General features: G+C 39.8%; 1 protein-coding gene across 1 annotated transcript in view; it reads left to right on the plus strand.

Annotated features, from left to right (window-relative positions):
- LOC139124222 (uncharacterized) overlaps nucleotides 1-10967 on the plus strand; it is a 104519-nt gene extending 93552 nt beyond the window's left edge. The window contains exons 3-7 of the mRNA XM_070690355.1: nucleotides 6898-6962; nucleotides 7529-7952; nucleotides 8361-8453; nucleotides 8818-8908; nucleotides 9265-10967. Of these exons, the coding sequence (XP_070546456.1) occupies nucleotides 6898-6962; nucleotides 7529-7952; nucleotide 8361 (490 nt within the window). The 3' untranslated portion in view covers nucleotides 8362-8453; nucleotides 8818-8908; nucleotides 9265-10967. The remainder of the gene's footprint in view (nucleotides 1-6897; nucleotides 6963-7528; nucleotides 7953-8360; nucleotides 8454-8817; nucleotides 8909-9264) is intronic.
- Nucleotides 10968-19869: the final 8902 nt, after the last annotated feature.

Genomic DNA, 19869 nt, shown 5'->3' on the forward strand with positions numbered 1-19869 from the left:
CCGAACTGATATTACAACTCTGTGGTCAGCAGAGGAGAGTTATGCTATTCATTAGCATACTTCTGGTCTCATTGGTGCTTTCGCAGATGCAATTAGTATGTCATCAGCCTCGACCAATCACCTACCACAGGAAAGAGCTCATACAACTGAACAGAAAATGTTCATCTGAACTAAAATGCTCTCCTGAGTTATGGCAGACAATCAAAACAATAGAATTCAGTCAAAGCCTTCTACACACAGAGGAGTACGAGCTGGCTCCGGGAAATTGAAAAGATCTGAAAGGAGAAATGTGAACTCAGAAAATCTCATACAAGTCCTCACAGTTCAACATAGAACTATAAATGTAACAGCCATTTTCAACTGTGCTGTTGGAATGTTCAGTCCATCAGAAATAAAACAGCGGAGATCTCATAATATATTGCAGAACATAACATCGATGCAATTGCAATTACTGAGTCTTGGTTTAAACAGACTAGAGATGAATCTGCTATCAGTGAGGTTACACCAACAGGTTACTCCTTTAAACATTCCCCTCGAATAAAATCAACAGGTGGAGGCATCGCATGTATACACAAGTCTAACATTAAAATTGCTGCCTGGAAGACTCTTTCGAATATCAAGTCTTTTGAGGCCATGGAAACCAGTCTATGCTGTAACGGCAATACAACTAAGATCATCATCGTGTATCGACCCCTCCTAACACTAAAAACAAATTGACTGTCCCCCTGTTCATTGACGAGTTTGGCACCCTCCTTGAGACAGTTGCTGCATATTCTGGTGATCTTATTATACTCGACGACTTTAATTTCCACTGGAGTGCAAACCAGCCAGATTCAAAAACACAGAAGTTCAAGGACCTTGTTCACTCTAGCAATCTCAAGCAAATTGTCAGCGAACCAACACATACCCGAGGTCATGCACTCGATCTAGTTTTTTCTAACTCTGATGTCATCATCTCTTCTACTACCATTGACAAACTGTACCTGTCAGATCACTTTCCAATTCGTCTCAGCTTAACACTACCAAAACCGCCACTCATCCAGGCTGAAATCACCTATCGCCGTATCAAAGATATTTCACTGAGCACATTTACGGAAGATCTCAACAATTCTGCCCTGCATCACCTAAGTACTGATGACGTAGAAATTGCGGTCTCATATTATAATACTTGCTTGGAGGAGCTGCTAAAGAAGCATGCACCAGTTCGAAAAAGTGTCATCACCCTGCGTCCAGACTCCAAATGGTATAACACTGACATATCTTCAGCCAAGAAACTCCGACGTAAATTAGAAAACAAGTGGCGGCACAACAAGCTTGAAATCAACAGGCAAATTTTCCGCAGCCAGTGTAATAAAGTCAACTCATTAATTCGTCATGCAAAGACCAAGTATAACACCAAACTCATTGAGGAGAAAAGTCACGACCACAAAGCTCTTAACAGGATCGTTTCGACTTAACTACAGTCATACCTCCTGGTTCAAGTCACTCACCTGTAAATGCCCTTAATATTTTCAGCAAATATTTCATCGAGAAAATCGTCAACATACGTTTGAATCTGGATGCAGCACCCAGCGCCTTCTGTAAATTCTTCAACTCCATCATCATTATCATCATCATCACTTCCGTCCTTCTCACCAGCAAGTCAGGAGGAAATCAAGAATATGATAATGTCATCTCAATCGAAATCTTATTTCCTTGACAAAAACCCCACAAACCTACTCAAAGGAGTCATCGACACACTTGTGCCAGCCATCAACACCATCGTCAACCTTTCACTGAACGCTGGATTGTTCCGAGCTCATTTGAATCAGCAGTTGTTACTCCATTACTGAAATACCTTCACTTGATCCAGACATCCTGAAAAATTACAGACCCATTTCTAACCTTCCATTCATCTCAAAAGTTACAGAAAAAGTAGTTGCAAAGAGACTCAATGCCTATCTCAACAGTAATTCACTTCTTGAACCGCTCCAATCTGCCTACAGAAAATTCCACAGTACTGAAACTGCACTTCTAAAGATCAACAATGACATTACTCTCTCCCTCGATGCTGGGCAATATGTTATCCTTGTAATGCTTGATTTATCTGCAGTGTTTGGCACCATCGACCGCAACATTCTGCTTTTACGCCTCGCTCATCTGGGTATTCAAGGTACTGCCCTCAAGTGGCTTTCATCATATCACACCAATTGATACCAGTCCGTCATAATCAATGGTCATTCGTCATAATCAAATCTATTTCAATTCGGTGTTCCACAGGGATCAGGTCTAGGACCAGTTTTATGCACATTCAATACTACACCCCTTGGACAGATAATCCGAAACCACAATCTTAAATTTCACCAATATGCAGATGATAACCAACTGTACTTGGCCTTCACAAAATCAATATTCGAACAGCAATTTCTCAAATCGAAGACTATCTGGTTGACATTAAAATTGGATGACATCAAACAAATTACAACTCAACGATGGCAAAACAGAAATCCTCCTTATTCGTTCACGATATGATCACTCACCAATCACCATTGACAGCATTCAAGTTGGATCAAGTTCCATTCAACCTGCAGATGCAGCACGCTATATTGGATTCCTGTTTGACAGTGGCCACGATTTCAAGAAACACATAATTCAGACCTGTCAGAGCATCTACCTACTTAACCGCCGTATTGGATTCATCAGGAAATATCTCTCTCAACAGACTTGTCTGACTCTCACGTATTCAACTCTTTCTGCCAAGCTAGACTACAGCAACTCCCTACTCTACGGTTTACCGGACTCATACATTATATTACTACAAAGAGCACAAAACTCGGCTGCCCGTCTCACCACAAAAACAAGGAAAAGGGATCACATTACACCAATCCTGAAGGAACTTCATTGGCTCCCCGAGTCTTACAGAATTCAATTCAAAATCCTACTTCTCACATAAAAATCAATACATGGACTCGCTCCTTCATACCTGGCTGAACTCATTGAAGTCAACACCCCTAGCAGATCTCTCCGATCAAGTCTACAAACCACACTTAAAGTTCCACGAACTCGGTTAAAATCATAAAGTAACAGATCCTTTTCCTATTTCTCATCAATTCTATGGAACAAACTGCCAGCTCCTCTTCGATCAGTCCCGGACATTCGCACCTTCATATCTCTGCTTAAGACTCATTTCTTCAAGAGAGCTTACCTGTGACCTAGTGTAAAGTGCCAGTGAACATTGCTGATGGATACTAGGCGCTATATAAATTATTTATCTTATCATATCTTATCCTATATTTAGAATTTAAATTTTATTTACATCTGAAGATGCACATGTAGTCGACGCTTACATGGTCAATAATAGTATTGGTTCATAATCGGTAATAAGGAAGATTAGTAACTTGCTATATACATTAGTATATATAACCACTACGCATTGCTACTACTAAATAATAATTTCGAACACTAAGCTTATCCACAAATGAAAACAGTGAGTCACCTTTGTCAGACCCAGTCAGGTATAGATTTTGTGTTTAGCGGGAAGACATTTATCCAAATAACAACCCCATGGACGTATTGTGCAGTACAGTGGCAATAGCAACGTTATTGCCAACTTTCAATGTGCAAACTGAAAACTACTAATCTTTACGGCCCTGATACGGCTTTTGCGACCAAGGGCCGCAAAAGCCGTATCAGGGCCGTAAAGGTTTTATCATATACCTTATGGAATGGTAAATATGTAGTTTACATAATATTCAACATTGTTTGGGAGATAAAAATGCGTGCGATATCAAAAATTCATCGCCATTTGTGTCAGTTTTTCAGAAATACGATGACCGCTTCCCGTCGCGGATTGACATACATAATGACGTCATTTGTTTACCTGCAGAATTCTAGAACGCGCAAAGCAACATCCGTACTGCACGTGACCAACAGGGATCAAGGCTGAAATCGAGGTGTTAGAAGGACAAAAGCGTGTTGTCAGTTTCTGGTAATTTATACTGAACAGGCACGCACTTAGTACACACAGAATTTCACTAGAATTTAGAAATAAAAGCCGATGTCACCTGCACGGCTCCACTGTCGCCACGCGCAACTATGATCTGAGCGAGCAGACGTTTTCCTAATCTCGCGCTGGCTTTATGTACGAATGGAACGTTTGCAGATAGCAACGCGCGTAGTAACCAGAATCGAAATAGTTCAGAAATGCACGCGATTGCCCATATTTGGGCACCGGGCCGGGGCGTGATACGTAAAAAAATGCACGGATCTGAGGGCGCTTTCTCCCATAGCTTTACACAGGCACGTGAATGTAGGTATATGATAATAATCTTTACGGCCCTGATACGGGTTTTGCGGACCGAGGTTGTACGGCGGAAGGGCCCGAGCGTGCAAGGGCCCGTACGCCGTACGACCGAGGTCCGCAAAACCCGTATCTGGGCCGTAAAGGTTTTATCATATACCTTATTGAACGGTTGTGATATGTTTCAGTATTTATCAATAAAATTTTGATAAAGTTATGAGCGATAATTAAAAAAAAAACATGAGCCACGCAACTTTGCGGATTAATATGTACGATGTTGTCATTTGTTCTGTTGTGGAACGCGTCACGAACTTGTTCTATGCGAACGCCAATGTCACTACAGAATGAGCACAGATGAGTAGTTGATCCTGCTCGTTAAAATACACTTTCTCAGCAAAACATTGAGAGGAGACTATCAAGCACTTGTTTTAAACCAATTTTGATCGGAATAAGATTCGAACTGTCGACAATTTGCTTGAAAACTACGAGCGAAGCGCATAAAAACGGGTTCGAATCTCGCGCTGACGTGCTTTCGAATGGAATGTATGTGGATAGCAACGCGCGTAGCAACGACAACGAAAAAGTTCGAAAAAGCGCGCACACTACCTTATTTGGGCAAAGTGTGCCTGGGCGTGATACGGCAACTTATTACACACCTGTTAGAGCGCCTTTTCCCATAGGTTTACATGGGTACGTGAATCTAGGTATATGATAATGACAATTTTTGCATCACGTTACTGACACAGAGGGCTCTGCTTTGAATACATCGTCTTGTTACCTGACCCATTCTACCGCTGGTCGCACTGCTAAAGGAAATAGGGTAGGGTATGGTCCAGTGTTCGACTTCAGTCAGAATTTTGACTGCATATTAATGAGCAAAGTCACCTGACAAGATTATGTGATCAGCACATCTGTACATTGATAAGCTCGGAAATTAGGTGAATAAACATCGAACTGTGAAGTTGTTTGCACGGCTTCACTTTTCAGTCTCCGACTCTGTTTTTCTATGATGGTATTTAGTGGTGAAATGACGATTATCGTCTATGGTTTTTTCTCAGATGTGACCTGGTGACCGTCCATGTTGTTCTTTTGCATTTAAGGCAATGACTCAAAACTAAATGATTTTCCGTTTTCATTCAAATCGACATAGGGTGCTCGATTCGGGAAAATATGGACTTAAAATGATTCCATGTGCATACGAAATCTACATTCGAAGGTTGCTCCACTTTTGAAATAGATTCAACGCAATCATTGCACTCCCCGGGTTTGCACTCTTACCTTGACCAATGATAGCCATGCTTTCAATAGCCCATACCAGGGACAGGGTACCAGACTATTTAATACAATGTCGTCATGGATACGTGCTACAGACTCATACACCCATGAGATCACGTGATGGCGGTAAAAACAAGCCAACATGGGTACTGACGCTTACAGTAATACACGTACGTCTGTGAGCGTTTGCGAAGGGGGATTTGTTTGTACACGTGATCCATTCGAATTTTGGATTTCAACTATTCAATCCCAGCATTCTTGGCATTTGTCCTCCTTCGTACATACGGTAGGTTTTTTTTTCTATTTGTAAGACGTGATAGAAACGATATTATAGAAATAACGGGCGACGCGCTGACCATTAACGTTTATTTGTGGGCAAGGGCGAGAGGAAAGCCAAAAATTAACGGGCGAGGCTTTGGCTTTCCTTGAGCCCGCGCCCACAAATAAACGTTGATGGTCAGAACGCAGTCTATTATTTCCATTGTATTATCAGCGAACCAAAGAAAACCGTCAAAATTTCCGAAAATTTTAGGAGCGAACGACAACTTAGCCCCAGAAACTGAGCAATACGCGAGGCACTGTCGAAGCGCTGTAAAAATTGGTAAATCCGGAGATGCTTTCAGAAAAAAAGTATCTCACCTTGACCGACAAGTGCTCCATTTTATTTTGTGATTGATTATGATTTACCTTTGAGCTTTAAGGTTACGATATTTTGAGTTGTTAATCTTATTATTCATATTCACGGGCATGTAAACAAACCATTACTGTGTATTTGTAGTCAGTCACGTGGTTCAGCTCGACCAATCAAAATGCGACGGTCAGGGCACGGTAATATAATGTGTGTATCAATGACAAGGTGGAGAATTATTCTGACTAGTTAATAAGAGCGATATATATGTTATTAATGGCGAGTCAAAAATAATACTTTGTGTTTTTCTGATTTGACACTCAAACAATTTAGTCGGGTACACTTCCGGTTACTCGCATAATATATATTCAGATATCCGCTGGCGATTCTTTCAACTCCTTTGTTTGCTATTTACCGAAAAATGTCATGGCTGATATTTTACGATTTACGTCACCAGGATGGAGTGATATGGGCATTGGGTATGTGATAATGAATGCACAGCATATCTTATCATTTGTTCACTTTTACAATGCCGCACATTTCATCCTAACGCTGTTCATCTGCCTTGGTAGCAAGCCGAGGTAAACTGTTGTCTTAATATTGTCTTCACGCTTGATAACTTTTGACTGTCGTGCGCTCAGAGGAAAGAAAGAGGTTAATGGTACAATTTATATTTTATGGCTCTTAATTAACATAATTGTATATATTTTTCCAGATACACGCTCCTGGTCGCCCTTCTCGCTGTGTCTTTCTTTCTCTTGGCATGCATCGAAGCACAAGGTGAGTAATTCCCAGTTCTAAAGGTGTACCTATTTTGATCTGGCATTGCTTTTCTGCACGTGTAAACCGTTTGTTCCCATTATTGCTGTTAAAAAACTTCGGGTCTCCTCTTTTCCTTTGTGCTCACCTTCCGCGATCTCCACCTATATCACAGAGATTGAATCTCGCATAAACGTATTTAATTTTGTCGCCGACTGCGCGAATGTCAATTAGTTTTATTCCAGACATTTATTCGAAGAATACACAGAATTAATTCAATTTTTGAACTTGCTTTGTGGTCTTATTTTACAAATTCGTGCACTTATATTTTAATTATCTCCACCCATCTATATGAATGAAAAGAAATATACTGAAATATGATAAGAAATACAAAGAAGGCTAAAAATATGTTTAAAATTACTATGATTTACAAATAAAATTTAAACTGTGATTTAATTATTTATATGGGATAGCTATTCCTTACACCATGGTGATATTTCTGGATGCTGGATCAAGTCACCTTTTCATATATTGACTTATATTTATACTGATTAAGTTTCCATCACGTCCATTTTTATTCTTTGCAGATGTTACCATAGATAGTTACGCTATAACCAATCCTTCAGACCCCGCACAAATATCATACAACAGAGCCACGGACACTACTATTACATTCACCGTCACTGTCAATTCTGGCTCTAGTGGTGGAGACATCGACGGCATTGACGTCGCCTTCTATGATATATCCGATACTAAGATAGCAGGGACAGAACAAGCTGCTGGTGGCACAGCACCAACTAGTGGAAATCCTACTACCATTGCTGCGAGTCAGACTGGTTTTGCTATGAACGGAAACACCGTAACGATCAAGTTTTCCAACGAAGATGACTGTACAGCTGTAGACTATCTATGTGCACAGATAAAAGGCACTGGTGTGGTAACAAATAGTGCACGACACACTGCATTAGTCTCGGGAGATCTACTGGTGAGGCCGGAGCAAAGATTGCAATGGTAATACCATTAAAACAATGTTAAATAATATTGTTAGTTCCTCTTAGCATAGCCTTAATCTTATTAACATGGTTGGAGAACAAACACGACCTTTGGCATATTACTTCTTTAAGTTAACATCTGGACTTGCCTCGTCCCGTTTATCGTATATATAACAAGGAGTATAATTTCTCATGATATGACAAACTTGTTGATTGTTTTATTGAAATAATATACTGCACAGAAAGCGTATCGTCCTTACAGCCAATTATCCTATTCTCCTCTTCCATCTCCATTTCAATCATCTTTATAGAAGTATTAAATTTGAGAGCATATGGCAAGACTCATGAAACTGCTGGTAAATATGTTACCATATTTAAATAGGCCAAAATAGAAAAAACTATATTTGTTAACTTTGTTGTCATGTAGATCCCCCAACATCAACGCCTCATGCAATGTCTACGGATGAAAGCAATCCAGAAACAACCAGTCCAATGAGTACACCAGGGACATTGGAGAAGTGTAAGTTCCTTCTATCAATTTCTAGCGGCTATCTTCTATGTGAGGTAATAGTTATTGCACTTTGGAAATGTAAATCACCTGTCAAACGTAATTATTGCATTTTTCAAATTCAAATAGAAACCTTATCTTCAACGTTCAATTCAGTCGGTAATATTTACATAAATTTGGCTAAATGGAAAACATCCGTTTAATACAGATATTATGTTGAAAACGCAATCAACCAAAAAAAAGACGTTCTTGTTTTAAAATAGTTGTTATCATTAACTAATAGATAATTATTATTGTTTTTATTATTTCACTTTATTTCGGAATGAATATGTCCAGATCCAGAAAATTCTCAACAAACTTTACAATTTTGTTCAAGGTGGGGCTGATGCAGTAGCGGCTTATCTTGCCATGCCACTGTTGATGAGTTTTGTCCTGGCGATGCACTTGGTAATGACTGTTTAAGAAAGGTGAGTAAATCTGACCTTAAAACCGTTTTAAAACTTCACTTGAAACCAGGCTGTTTCATTGCATCCAGGTGCGCAATTATCCGATCTACATATTACTTTCATTTCATTTCATCGAATAAGTTGGAATGGAATTCATATTATCACACTCGCTTAAACAGATACAGCAACGTGACGTCAGTGCAGTAAAGGTTTCTATCTTCAATCTTTGAGATTGAGCCAGAATTGAAAAAACGCCCTATTGTTCTTAATCTTATTATGTTTATCATGCAACTGAAAATCCGTATTTCGTATGTTGAACCTTTCAACAAATAATTTTTCCACAGTATTTCACACATTTGTTTTTTTTGTTATTTCAGGTTTATCAAGAAAATAGAAACAGCTTCTCTATTTTCTATAGTTTAATGTGAATCTCGGTACTTAATATTTTTTTAGTATTTTGTCCGACAAGCCGTGTCTGTATCAAAGTAAAAATATGGCTATATGACAAACAGTTTTAATTTATGACAGTTCTATGGATGACTCCAAACGAGATTTCTATCTCATCGATGGCGATTGTCTCGTTTGCAAAATGACTCCGTACTCGAGATTCACACAATGTACGAGTTGAAATACTTAAGCATTAACATGATCAGAAATTGGATTTTGGAATTTCATCGAAATGTTGATTTAAGATTCATGGTAGTCTATGAGAGAACTATGATCAATTTTTGCCAATATAAAACATAAAACTAACATAACAATATCTGTGCATGTGTAGACACTCGATAATTGATATGCACTTTGCCATCTGTCCCATGTGTTTTTGAATCTTGTCTTTCATCAGTTTGAATTGTTCAAGGTGTTTAATGTAGGATACCACTGCATCTTCATTCCTTGTGAAACTTGTCGATAATTTGTATGTATTTAAAAGAGTCGATGTATTTTGTCGGCAATTTCCTATCAAGAAATATTAAATGGACATTCAAAGGTTTGGCCGTAAAATTATCTTTAAAACCATTTTCTGTCAAAAGTGACCCTCCCCTAAGATAGTTTTATAAAAAGTGACCCTCTCCTTGGACAGTTTTCTAAAATGTGACCCTCCCCAATGCCCCGGTCAACCTCCCTGTAATTACTAAAGGCTTTCTAAGTGAGACAAATATTCACAACACGAACGAATATTCTGCAGTCGAGACAGTGGTAATGGCCTCTGACCCGAGCGCGATCGATACAAGCACTGCTTGTGCGGTGCACGCACGTTTTCTTGTGGAGGGACCGTGGGTTGACCTGATGATGACCGACATGGAAGACGCACCGTCGATAAACCGCCACCGATAGCTTCGTTTTCATAGCTACTGATGTCACACGTTCTCTTGTCGTTTGGCAGTTGTTTCCTACTTGTACATTTTACATTCATAAAAACCTGGATGGTGTTCCTCCAAAATTTCTTCGAATGTTCGGTTCTGTTTAACAGAAGACAAAATCGACCTTTCTTCACCATGATCGCATTTGAGAAACAAAATTGAGTACACGTTATGTCCATCGCGAGTCACCATTTTGTTTGAGACGAGGCCTGCTATAAGTAGGGATAACAGGCCCTTTTTTGTTCTTGGTTAAACTTACTTGAATTGTATGTTTTCTTGAAGATCTTGTCTCAGGATTCAAAATACTGTTTGAATGATGGTTCTATCTTGTCTACTTCCAGGGTTACGATTTTTTTAGAATTAAATTTTTTGACAAATGGTCAAAAAATTTCAACATATGGCTAAGAGTCATTTTGTGGGTATCCCTATGATAAAATATAGTTGTATAATAACATTAATTCTCTAACTAATCTGCTTTAAAATACTTTTTGTGCAATATATTGTAAGAGTACGGTATAAGGAGCTTTTGTTGTCTTTACACAGAGACTTGAAAATGCCAAAAATTTTGTGAGACAGAGTTGAAAATTAATTGGACGGCATCGTGTATACTACCAGTCAATAAGCTATTTTTGCCATTTTCAAACTACTGTAACTTTCAGAGTTTTTAAGCTAGCTCTGTCAAATTTTGGACAGTTAAACTTGAGTAATAACAATTAGATCTGTAAAATTTCTTAAGTGTTACATTTGAGAAATTCTGATATTCAAAAAACCATAAATCATAGGAATATGAATAAAATAAGTCATTTTTCAACTGATCAACTCACAGTACAGAATAATCCCCCTGGAGCTGTCCTTTTTTACACAAGAATATTACTCCCCCTAAAAAGCTGTCATCTTGTTGTAGTCAGTTTTCCTTTAGCATTGAAATCTAGAGTCAGGGTTATGATTTTTTCCTTTCCTTTCCTTAGATTTTTCATTCTCTCTTCATTTGCCCGTCTTTCAACTAGTCTTGTTTATCAATTCCCGATTCCTGCACTGTCATTTTCCCCAGTTTACGTTTAAGGTTGTTTACATACATTTATTATAATAATAACCATGGCATGCTGACTTTATTCCCATACCGGTACATCATTGAAAAAGTATTCATTTCTGCCTGAAATATCATTTTGTAAATTGTGTGTAACATCAACAGATGAAAAATGAACACAGTTTAATGTTCGCAAAACTACCAGGGTTAACGTTTGAAAACAGCTGATTGTGGCGTTGGCAGTTGGGGCTGTTCAACGAAGTACGTACGTACGGCAAAATTCACGGTAAATTCCGAACGCACAGATTTTGAAACTACTCAGAACTGACCTTAACACACAGTTTTTGGTGTACGGGTTTATATTTTAATGATAGAATGACTAAAAGTAAAATTGACCAAAATTTTGCTCGATTCACTATCACAAAACACTTCCGGGTTTTCACTTGGCCTGCATAATATGGCCGCGCTGTGCATGGCGCGGTTCGGAAATGACAACAAGAAGGTAAATGAAAGATTACATCAAAAAACGGCCGTGAAAATGCTTCAAACTTTCCACAAATTTAATATAACAGTTGCTGTTTGGTATACTAACTCCGATCACTGAAAATTGTCCCTGCATTTTAGCGAAAACCTACCTACAAAGCGCCGTTTAGGCACTGAACAACATACTGTAACGAGCCATTCCATTCTAACATAGGAAGTAGTGGCCTGAGAAATGTGCGTGCCGCAGTACGCCACGCTGTATGGCGAAAAATAATGCTGGATTTTGAACGCTAAAATGACACGATATTTTTTTCTTTTCAAAAAAAATCCCATGGTAAAACGAGCAGTTGAATTGGAATTTTTTTATCGATAATTCTATTGAATTAGACCTAACATTTTTTGAGATACAGCAGTTTGAAAATCGGAAACCGTTCAGTGTGCAACAACTGTCAGTGTCATGTCGCAAGTTTTCATGAGCGTCTGGCATCACTTCTAGAAGAATGACGTATTAGTTCTCGCGTGATTTGCGCGATTTGTCATAGTTCTCGCGTGATTTCATGCGTTTCACGTTTTTTTCATACCGTTATTTTTACTTCCGGGTTTACGAGGCTCTAAAAAGTCTAGGGTCGGGGGGTTAAAATTGGGTTGGGTCGGGTAATCGGAACAGCACATATATTTTTTTTTTTAGCCTAACCTGATAATACAGCAAAATCTTTAGACAATGCGACTCGGCATACCTTAATCAAGACTTGCTTCAAGTCTATGGGAATATAAAAATCAAAACAGAGCAAATTGAAGAAATAATCTTCAGTAGACTGACACATTAGTGGTAGACTGTTGTGTAGATCGTTAGGTGAACGCGGTGACATACGGACATGTGACGGCTGCAGCCAGTTACTACCGCCGGTAAAAGACACAGGCGACGGGGCCAGTTTATTCCCAATCGGAATCTGTGGAGAGCGTTACGCGTACGGAACGCGTAGCCACTCTAAGTTGCGTTCTCGCTACGGATGCAATCTTAACCTCTCTTTTGCTTCATCAGGTCAACGAATCTGAGCGCCGATACAACTTTTCCTTCATAAATAAAAAGGGGCACAGGGTCTTGTACATACAGCGGTTTAATATGCAGGCCTGGCATATTAAATCGCTGTACAGGCATATACTTGACAGCCATTTGTATAAAATGGGATCCGAAAACTGATTTCTAGGAAGGCGTTCTTTTATTCTCTTTCGCACATGTCGTGCTACCAAGGTCCACAGCAAACTGTGATCTTGCAGTGGATACTGTAGCGTCTATCGATCGCGCTCAGGTGAAGGAGTCATAGCTACAGGTTATGTGCAAGGTCCCCGGCTAGACACACGCACGCTGTTGCGAAAGTTCTTTTACCTTAAAACCTGAGTGAAAACTGCCCGCGCAAGTCGCATAGAGGGTATTTCTTCTCCACCTAACGTTCGCGTCACAGCATGGAGCTAAAAAAGAGTTCCATGTATTTGTTATGATATCAAATGTCTTTTCCACCTAACTACACAGCAGTTCCCAGACATATGAATTATGGTAGCAAATAATGTATTTTCTGCCTAACTGCACAGGTGAGTTACAATAGTGAAATGTCTTTTCTGCCCAACTACGCACTCCTGTAATACCTGTTAGTTATGGAAGCTAATAGCCAATGTCTTTTTGACCAAGCTGGACACTCTGGACAGACAGGATTTGTGGGGGACCGGACCGTGGTTAGATTGGCCAATGTCTTTTCCGCCTAAATACACACTCTTGTCATACCTACCAGTTAACGGTAGCCGATATATTTTCTACCTAACTACACAGCAGTTGCCAGATGTATGAGCTTTGGTAGCCCTTGACTTTTCTGCCTAACTACACGGCTCTTGCAAGATATGTTTGTTATGGTAGCCAATAGCTTTCCTGCCTAACTGCACATTGTCGTTATACCTGCCATTTAATGGTAGCAAATGTATTTCCTACCTAACTACACAGCAGCTGCCAGATGTATGAGCTCTGGTAGCCATCGTCTTTTCTGCCTAAATACACGGCTCTTGCAAGATATGTTTGTTATGCTAGCCAATGGCTTTCCTGCCTAACTGCACATAGTCGTTATACCTGCCATTTAATGGTAGCGAATGTATTTCCTACCTAACTACACAGCAGTTGCCAGATGTATGAGCTTTTGGTAGCCATCGTCTTTTCTGCCTAACTACACGGCTCTTGCAAGATATGTTTGTTATGGTAGCCAGTGGCTTTCCTGCCTAACTACACATAGTCGTCACACCTGCCAGTTAACGGTAGCGAATGTATTTCCTACCGAACTACACAGCAGTTGCAAGACATACGAATTATGTTAGCAAATAATGCATTTTCTACCTAACTGCACACACTGGACAGACAGTTTAGTTACTGTACAATATATAGCCAATATATTTTCTACCTAACTACACACTATTGTAGAACTAGTTACGATAGCCAATAGCCGATGTCTTTTTGGCCTAAATGCACACTCTGAACAGACAGGTTCCTGAAGGGACCATGGTTACTATACACTCTTGCCATACCCGCTAGTTAACACTTGAGAGACAGATGAGTTACACTAGCCAATGTCCTTTCTGCCTAACGGTTGGAGATCATGACTCGCTTTGATTAAAACAAGCACATTAACAACATGCTGTGTATTCATTTACTTATATTTCCTATTTTTACTTACACAGCAATCAATTATCAACAAATGTTGCGGATTTCGATGATCTGTATCACTCCCTGTTGTACTTATTGAAAAAATTTCTGGTCGCGGAACCAGTTGTGTAAATGTTAGTGACATATTTTTTTTCATTCCCGTCGTTTTTGGAGTGTCTATGCTCCCGTCATGCATGTTTCCTGCCAAGCCCGGTCGGACTTGGTTCTTTATTATAACAGCCGGTGGAACAGGTTCAATAGCGGTTCGGATCTTTCAGGTTGAACACGAACGTCAAGGATAGTTTACACTGCATGAACAAACCTCCCTCTGTTGACTTGATCTCTACAGGAAAAACATCCACCGAGACTCAGTGTACTGTTGAACAGACTGTTAGTAAAGTGAGACGAATCACAGCTCAAGGGACTCTACTCTGGCACACCTGTCGCTGCGCTAGGTCAGCCTATATACATTCAGAGGGATAGTCAAATTGTTTAAAATCTTCGAGATAACAAATGCTCATAACTAGACGTAACTGCGCTGTTTTCTAAAGAAATGTACACCATCCAAAGCCTAAAATGAAATTCTGTGTATTCCATTTATCATTCTGAACAACCTAAGGTCTATTAGTCAAGCTCTGAGGATTGTCGTTTACTTGAAAAACAACCATGTTTAGATTTATATGCCATCAATTCTTATCGGGCAGACCAGAGTGTATAAAAAAGAGTGCTTCGAGTGACTGCATAAGATGGCATATCGCCTTCGGCCGGTATTGTCCAGGTACGTATAAAATACACTGTTTGTTAGCTTTCTTCTATAGAGCAACACTCTTTGTGCCGCTATGGTGGGTACGATAAGACATACACAGTCCTGTCAAATATTATTAATGGATTCACAGTGCCCTTTGTACGACATACGACGGAACGCCTGCCATTACACTGCCTCTCAAGAGTTTACTGGTAGACTTGCCCCTGTCGCCTGGATTGTCTCGGCAGCTGCATTACTGGCTGGCCAAGGCGTTCACCTCACGATCTGCGAACAGCCTACTATTAGCGCGTCGGTCTGCTGATGTTTAGTCCTTCAATTTATTATGTTTTGATACTTTTGCCCCCATACCTGAAGCAAGTCTAAGTTACTCGGTAAATATGGGCAGTCTACCACACGTGACCTTTGACATCAAACATGCTCGAGTCAAATTGGGACGTGCTTTAGCACAAAATGAGGCACACACGTACTTTTTAACTCGAATTTCTGGTAAAGTTAAGAGACTGGGCTAGCTTGCAGATTTTGCAAAAGTTCACTGATTGCGCGGGGGAAATTATAATCGTAGACTTTTAAAACATTCGGTCGAATATCACAGTAAAATACGTTTTGTGAGTAATAATCAGTAATGTTAGTATTGTATTACAACAAGAGAGACAATCAAAACCTCATTATGATTGGCGCCTTAAAAATCGTGGCTTTCATGGGAGGAAATGCCGCTGACGATATCTTGACGCACGTGAAAGCAATATATTGCCTTCACACAAGTTGATCACATGTTACAATTGTTTTACGGCACAATTTTGAAGAGAAAAATAGTAAATAGTAAACGATATTTTCTACTTATCTACTAATTTATTTTGTTTGTTTGTTTGTTTGTTTATTCAGTCGGGTTTATCAGAGAATGCAATGCCATGCGATGCAAAAATATTGTAAGGTGGACTGACAATTCCGGGCGCGTTTTAACAGGTGCACTTCATCGTTGTTCAGCAACGCTAATATTACTACTGAGAAATCAAGCAAGATGCACGTTTGCCTAACTTGCCTCGTTCATTCTGTCGCAGATGGTGGCGCAGAAGATATTCTGCCTAACTTGTGAAACATGACGAGTTCGGCTAAACATGCTTGCATTAGGAATAGGAGCGTACACTCTATCACGCATACAGTCTCTATGCATATTGATTTTTGGGTGATGTAGATTTTAGGCCGTCTTATAATTCACTCGTTCAAAGCAATTTTTCACTCAAAAACTGAATATTTTGGCTCTCTTCGTGGTAAAAACGTTTGCAGACAAACAGGCAAACTACATGTTGAGGAAATGTGGATAGGCGAGGCATTATAATCCTATACATTAGAATCATTGTGCAGTCAAGAAACGTTTAGTTGTGAAAGGACTGTGATTTAACACAATAACATACATTCTCACGCCAATTTATAATTAAATGCACAACCTAAAATATAATTCACAGTCTCACACGGTGCGAAAATACGCCATCTGGTGTCTGCTCAAGACCAACAGGCTATACATTTCCTCCTTCCTGCAGCGTAGACGTTTGCAAACAGCGCCAAGAACGATGGTATATCAGTAACCTACTTGGTTAATCTCGCTCAACCTGAAAGGTCAAAAAGGTCAACTCCAGAACAATTGATAGTGAAATCGTCGTTTCTGTTACTAGAAAACCTTTTGAACCATTTTTGATCTTAGAAAACACTGTTGTAATAAGAAGCGATTGCCATACAAAGTGATAAGTGTTAACGTGTCTAAAACACATCACATACTTGGCAATGTAGAGCTCTGAATAGTTGGGCCATGTCATTTCAAGAAAAGGGGTGTCCTTGCTCCAAAATTATAAGAAGAAATGCAGACCCCGGAGAACTATCAAGCATAGATATATAATTAACATAGAACAGCGGGGGCAGTCAAGCGACCGACTTTGAGAAAATGTAGCCAGTTTTCTTTAACATGTGTTATGCCATTCAAACGTTGTTTTGGGGGATCCTTCGTTTTCTATTTTTCCATCAAATTAAAATTTAATAAAGAAAATGAAGATTTAAGCAGCTGCTTGTCGATCCCGCACTCAAAGTCCCTCTCACACTGATTAGTCTTCCCCACACCCCCTCTCTAAATAGAATAAGAGTACAGCCCTAAATAATTCCCGCTGAAGTTCCTTGACCTCATAATCTGCCTTCCTCGTCGACAAGAAACATCAGTGACTCATGCTTTTTGCACAACAACTAGACATATTAAAGTTATTCGTGTAGCAAACGAGTGGCGAATGCCCGCATGCCTCGAAGAAAACTGCCCACTGTTTGTTCCTAGACAGAAAAAATGGCATTCCCAGCCGTCAAGAAATCACTCGTGAACACCCTTTTTCCTTCGAAAATCCTGTTCGCTACCCCTTGAATGGTTTCCTTATAGAAGTATTTGAACTTGTCTTTGAAATGACCACAACAGTCGCCATTAAGTAATTACAGGCAACGTTTTTCCCCCATGTTTTTTTTTTTCTTTTTCATGCTGTGTGTTGATTAGACTTGGTTCAAGTCTGTGATTTGTTAATGTTTGAGTGGAGTGAACGCAATAATATGTATTTTGCTTTCATGTGAAACGCGCGCGAGAGTGGAGTGGACGCGGTGAGTCGGGTGAACGCTATACAGGGGAGTTTCACCCGGAATCCGGCAGAAACTAACTCACTATACTGCGCAGACTCAAAGGTAACGCATTCAATCGCTGGGAAAACATGGCCTGGGCTACCCAATTCCAAATAGGTTTGTACGAAATAGGAGAGACACAAGAGAAACTATTATAAATGATTTTATTTTTTAAAAATTCACCGACTTGAACCAAGTCTATGTGTTGATTAGTATTCGATGTCATGCGTTCACGCAGTCCGTGACTCCGCTATGTACCTAAGTATATAGGTACCTCCATACTACAAGCACCTGGTTAATGAACAACTACCGCGTTGTTTGTGTCACCGTAGACTCGCCTAACCGCTTATTCATGTCAAAAACACTTCAATGAAAGAATTCGCTTTAAAAAATAAAGGCGTGTTTTACACCATGAGCGTTGATAGCGACGTGATTTCATACTGCTATGATCACGATCTACCGCAGCTTAGGTTACAAAAATTAAAGAGATCACCGCAGACTCACATGAAAGTCAGCCTATATTGGGTGACGATACGGTAGCTTAGCAACCAATTCAGTACATGGAATTTAGTGAGCTCCTAACAAGCGCTCAAGGGTCTATACTCGCTGGAAGTCGGATTGTAAACCAGCGACACACGAGTCACACCTAATAGTCACAGTGTTGCCCAAACGTTACCGTGCGTGAGTGTTCGTGGCTCTCAGAGAGAGAGAGAGAGAGAGAGAGAGAGAGAGAGAGAGAGAGAGAGAGAGAGAGAGAGACAGAGACAGAGAGAGAGAGAGAGAGAGAGAGAGAGAGAGAGCATTTGTCACTACAAAGGTCGTGGGCGTCCTACGTCTGTCTTTCAGATTTGTTTTTACAAGGCATAGAGCTAGAAACGGACTCTAGTTCCATGTACAAGACAAAAAGTTGTCACTGTTTTATCGTGTGGGCAAGCACTTATCCAAAAAGGTCAATCCACTACCCCTCTTCGTTTGAGTATTTTATAGTGTCAGTCTGTGTGCCACCTCCGTAGTCAAAACATGGAGATTTCGTTCTACCTCCATGATCAGGGCATGGATCAAATGATGTCATCGAAACATACGAGGCTAAGACTAAATAACAAACTAGAAAACAAAAGTTAAACAAACAAAAGAACAAACAAATACAAACAAATTATATCGACTGTCTGCCACAGGGCTATAGCAGTATTGTGATTAGTTCGGTGGCTGGAAGTCTCGCAATAGCCGAAAATGTTTGTCGTGTTTTTCGCAGACGAAGTGTTTGTTAATTAAATTATTACCTGTTGTTTGTTTACTTATTTGTTATAATTTTCCCTTAAATTAGTTCTGTTTTAATTATTTGCGTGTTTGTTGTTCATTGTTGTTTACACCCACAGTGTGTGCCTATCGGGACTTTTGACAAAGATCTGCGGATGATATATGGCACCGTAAATTACTGAGGACCGTGTATGGAGTTATTTGTTACCTCAATGCTCCATGCTCTAACCTTTGAGCGTTGACTAAGCAAATTTATTTGGTGTCTGCAATCCGAAGGGTGTTGCCACGGTTCGCATTGTTGCTTGACGTCTTTGTTCGTAATTGCGCCCCCAAGCGACGTCTTACTTCTCTCTGACTTTAGATTTTAGTTTAACAGTGCAGGAAAAGCTCTCTTTGCTGTGGCGTCTTTTCCTCCAACTTTTAAAGCAAAATATGCAAGTTTATTTTGCAATATTGAACGTTCGTATGTCTGTGAAGTTTGTCCGCGGTGGTCTGGCTTTTGACTTCGTCCGTTCGCCAGTGATGGCCGGACCTTGCTTCGGCGTACGCGTTACGAACATTATAGCGAGCCTCGTCATTTTTATCTGAAGCCTACACCTGTGTCTCGTTGATGACAATTACCCAAGGATGATACTGTGCACCGACAAGATTTTACCTCCAAAATTTCACTATCTTTGTGACAAGGAATTCGTTCGAGAAACTGCAAGTCATTCATTGGTGTAAATAGTATCGTAATATCATTACATTTGTATAATAAACGAT

This window comes from Ptychodera flava, assembly GCF_041260155.1.
Source record: "Ptychodera flava strain L36383 chromosome 23 unlocalized genomic scaffold, AS_Pfla_20210202 Scaffold_23__1_contigs__length_28996876_pilon, whole genome shotgun sequence".
NCBI classification, from domain to species: domain Eukaryota; kingdom Metazoa; phylum Hemichordata; class Enteropneusta; family Ptychoderidae; genus Ptychodera; species Ptychodera flava.